At 41.5% G+C, this 4,334-nt stretch overlaps 1 protein-coding gene across 1 annotated transcript in view; it reads right to left on the bottom strand.

Annotated features, from left to right (window-relative positions):
• Positions 1 to 3,864, bottom strand: part of SCUBE2 (signal peptide, CUB domain and EGF like domain containing 2) — a 48,769-nt gene extending 44,905 nt beyond the window's left edge. Inside the window, 1 exon segment of the mRNA XM_026070672.1 lies at positions 3,860 to 3,864. Within this exon segment, the coding sequence (XP_025926457.1) occupies positions 3,860 to 3,864 (5 nt within the window).
• Positions 3,865 to 4,334: the final 470 nt, after the last annotated feature.

The following is a 4,334-nucleotide window of genomic DNA, read 5'->3' as shown; positions in this document are numbered from 1 at the left end:
CGGGAACCCCCGCCCCGCGGCCCAGCCCCTGCCGCCGCTCCCAGCCCGGCCCACATCAAAACCCGCCACAGACCGCGGCGCAAGTGCGCCCCGCCCCTGCGCAGACGCTGCAACACCTGCGCGCCGCCGCCGCGCGGCTCTCCTACGGAGCCGGCTCTTTCCTGAAGAGGCAGAAGGGTACCTCGCACGCAGGCGGCGGCGCGTGTATCGGGACCGCTGCTCCCGTTTCCGAAATGGCCCACACGGTCTCTTTCTAGCAGGGACGAGCCCATGCAGAGACCCCGCAAGCAGAGCGCGCATGTGTCTGCACACTGTCACGGACCTCGAGCCTTGCCTTTCTTCAAAAACACAGTACTGCGATTTTTAGCTAGCACTGACACCCCGCGCTGCGGAGGCTGGAGGCCCGCCTGCGGGACCCTACCGGCACACACCTCCCACCCTGGGCCCCAGGCCCGCTCCCTTCCCCGACGGCATTGCTCTGGGCTGGCTCCTACGGCAGGTAAAAGTGGCGCAGTCAGTATTTGCTGAAATTATAATTTACTAAGTGCTGCTTAGCCCTTTCAGGGTGCAAATGAAGGCAAGCACTATTCTTTTCCACTCCTCCCTCCCTTCCCCCCCATCCCCATTTTGCCTTCTTTTCTCTTTTGTTTTGTTCTGTGAGAAATACCAAGCTATTTCTAGTCCTAAGAGGGGTTTATACACATTAGTAAATCTTCAGAGTGAAACCTTCCCCTCAGTCTTTGTCTTTGTTTCCTTAATGGTAGCTATAAATTACCACTTTCCTTTCTCCCTGGAGCATCAGGCTTCATTGCTTTTGAAATGATCAAAGTTTTTCTCCTTTAAAATCCAATGAGAAACAACCTATTGTATGTCATGGATGTTTTCAGCCTTAGTCAAACTCCTCCATAAATGCATAAAGCTGCTCATTAAACACTCGAAGAATTCTTCAGCACCACACTATATCTCCAGCCTCCTCTTACCAAGAGAAAGTAATAAGAAATTAAGACTTTGACAGTTTCTATGATTTTGTGACTAAACAATCATATTTACGATGAAAATTCACACATCCACAGCATTCTCCATTTAGGGATGTCAAGGTGTCTTTACAAACAATTGTCCTAAACAAACAGAGAAGCAGTTTCCCATCAAAGCACATAAATATGAACTATCGTAAAAGCTGTTAAACACTTCTAGCACTTTCCACTCAAGATTTCTCTCGAGGAACTTGACCAATATCCATTTGACTAAAACTCATACTGCTATGAGACATGATGACAGACAAAATCTAACTATAAAAGAATGTAGTGGGAAACTAGTAAGAGACACCAAACAGAAGAGCCATATACCTGAACCACCAAGGCATTCTGAAACACAGCAAAAGCAAAGCACCTGATTTACTTCTGTAAAACTAACAGATAAACTGCAGCAACACACAGCTCATTTTAAAGCTGGAAGCTGCCAGCCTGTCTCACTACCACCCAGTGCTACCAACAACAAATATTTAGGAATGCCTGAGCTGGATCAAAAGATCAATAGACAGCTCTGAAAATAAACAGGACAAATATTAAATTTATCTTAGTTAATGAAATCTTTCCTTATACATAAATCTTAGAATGCTTTGTGAAGGTTCTTAACTATAATTTAACATACAATACTTTTGATTATGATGAATTGCCATTAACATATCTCTTTACAGACACAAAACAGATAGAGGCTTAGATTTCAGCTCGGACATCTTTTGACAGCCTTCTTTAATGTAATTATTTCTATTAAACTGCAAAGTCACAGTGAGACATGAAGATCAGAGCATAATGGCCACTACTGGGTAGTAGGATCTTGATGCTGGTAGAGAGAAGCTAAAAGTTGCTGAAGTTGAGCCTTAAAAATTTAAATAAGTATGATGAAAGAAAAAATACTAGAGGCAACCCAGCAAGAAGAAACCCCCATTTTTTTTCCCCCCTAAATAGCTGAAAAAAAGAAAATCACAGAATTTTAGTGGCAGGGGAATAGCTACTTGCAAATCTTGACAAGAAGCATATGTAAACAGGATATCCTCATAGATTATACACACTGATCCTAAAAAAAAAAACCCACAACAACAACAAAAAAAACAATAGCAAAGTTTTTGCTTATTTAGGTACTATACAGCATTTTAGTCTTGAACTACATTTTCTCAGTGCTGTGTGGACCAAAGTCCCGTTCAGTTATGTTTCGCAGATGCTTTTGTGAGGGTGGGCTCTATGTTTTATACTTGGAGAAAGGTTTGCACATCTGAAAATGTTTGCTTTTTTTCTGCTTGTTATAATCTTGTAAAAGCTAGTACTTCTTCCTGCAAATTGATCTCCGAACTTTTTAGACCACCAGGACTATAACACTACTGTGAATACAGCCTGGTTATCCAAAGAAACTGTGTGATACGGACAAGATCCACGATTCTCCCTAGTTCTCCACTTTAAATATGGCTTGAAGCTGCCTCACATGAAGGTCTAGACTAAGCCATCACACAGTCTTCCTCATATCAGACATTCTGATGTAAAAACTGCTCCAGAAATTGTGTACCTGATCTCCTCAGTAGAGTTGAACACACTTGTCTGAAAATCTGGGATAAGAACTGCTTTATGCTTTATATTCCCTGTTAAATTTTATTAAATAATTATAAGCAAACATTTAGTTGAGGAAATCTAGATTGCTATTTCATTTCTACTTGAATATTGTGAGAACTAGTGGGTCTGCTGTGGCTGGGTAACAGTGCACCACACTAACCCAAGATGTAATACAACTGAGAAGGCACAAGAAGTGTTTGTGACAGAAGCTAAAAACAACATAGTGGGAAAAAAACATAATGCTAGAAAGGCAAAAGGGAAAGGAGAAGACAGTCAAGTGAAAGAATACTTTCAAATATTTAGTTAGTCCAAAGCTTTGCATACATATAATGACTCAGAGCTTCAGCTTCAAGTCCTGCTCATTTCCATATGCCTATCAAGTCTTGAACAACTGTTTTTCATTGAGATTAATCGCTCAGACTTTTGTATTTACACTTTCCGTCTTAGCATCCAAGAGTTTTCCAAGTTACTAATCAGGTTGTGGGGATCAACACAAAACACAGCTTCAATAATCAACATTAAGTTTGGCAATTTAACTGTGACTTTCAGTGGGAGCAGGACCAGCACAAGCATATGGCTTATCTCAAGCAGAGATGAAATCTTGAGTAATTTTTCCAAGAGAACCTCTCATGTAATTTATACTCCTTGTCTAAGTCTTTTTACGCCACTGGTTGAAAATCTTTTCTGAAATAAACATCAGATTCCTTGATTATATTTTAAATGTTGTTGGATCTTTATCTTAAAATACCACTGTCACTGAACTGACCTAAGAACTGTTTCTGTTTATTTCAGGGCTGAACATAATATGTTTCATTAATGAATATATGTTCTTGAGTTAACAGAAAAAGAAAAAAAATCTTTCTTCCACACGAAATTCTTTTTAGACAGAGACCTGTTTGGTGCAGCAATCTGACATCTAATGCTTCTAGTACTTCTCTAATAAAAGGTAAGCGCTTTCCAAGTCATCACCAGTTATAAAGTAAGTACATTTCTAGACACAGTGTGCTGAGACCAGTCAGCCAATGGACAAACATTAGCCTGACTAGCACTCAAACTCTCCTCACCAACACTAATAAGCATTATCATCTATCAAATTACCTCAGACCTGACATATGGAAAAGTGCTGTGAAGCCAACAGTTGCTCAACACACTTTACTTACCAAGTCCTCTGTTTTTTGCTCCTTCCACTTGCAGGAAATTAGAAAGATTCAAGACCATCAGTGATGAAATAAATGCTTTTCTGAAATCACGTTTACCTCATAGCTCCATCCACGTCTGCCCCCACTGGCCATCCTTGTAGAGACCTTGCAGAGGAATTAGGATGAGCAGATCTAATAAAACCAGAGAAGGGAAAAGGTGGCCTGTTTCCTAGAGACACAGGCCTGGCATTTTGCATAAGCGCTGCATGCCTGGCAGTGGGCATTGAGTTCACCACTTCAAAACTCCCAGTCTGGTCGAGTCTCAGGTCAACAGCGCCATCTAGTCCGAGCATGGCACAGATGGAGCCCGGGCCTTGCAAAGCAGTCTCCCAGTCTGCCTGAGGACAACGCGAATTGTGAAGTGCTGCGTAATTCTTGTCAGCTCAGGAAGACCTGAGTGCTTTCACCAAGATAGATCTTAAAGCTTTTTATTCTGCTTTTGTTTAAAGCAAGCAAACAAAAACCCCAAACAAAATAATTCTCCAACACAGACTGGTCAGAAGAGGGGAACTGAAATATTTCTACGTAATGA

Source organism: Apteryx rowi, unplaced genomic scaffold (assembly GCF_003343035.1).
Source record: "Apteryx rowi isolate R43461 unplaced genomic scaffold, aptRow1 scaffold_107, whole genome shotgun sequence".
NCBI classification, from domain to species: Eukaryota; Metazoa; Chordata; class Aves; order Apterygiformes; family Apterygidae; genus Apteryx; species Apteryx rowi.
This window is presented reverse-complemented; position numbering and strand designations above follow the sequence as displayed.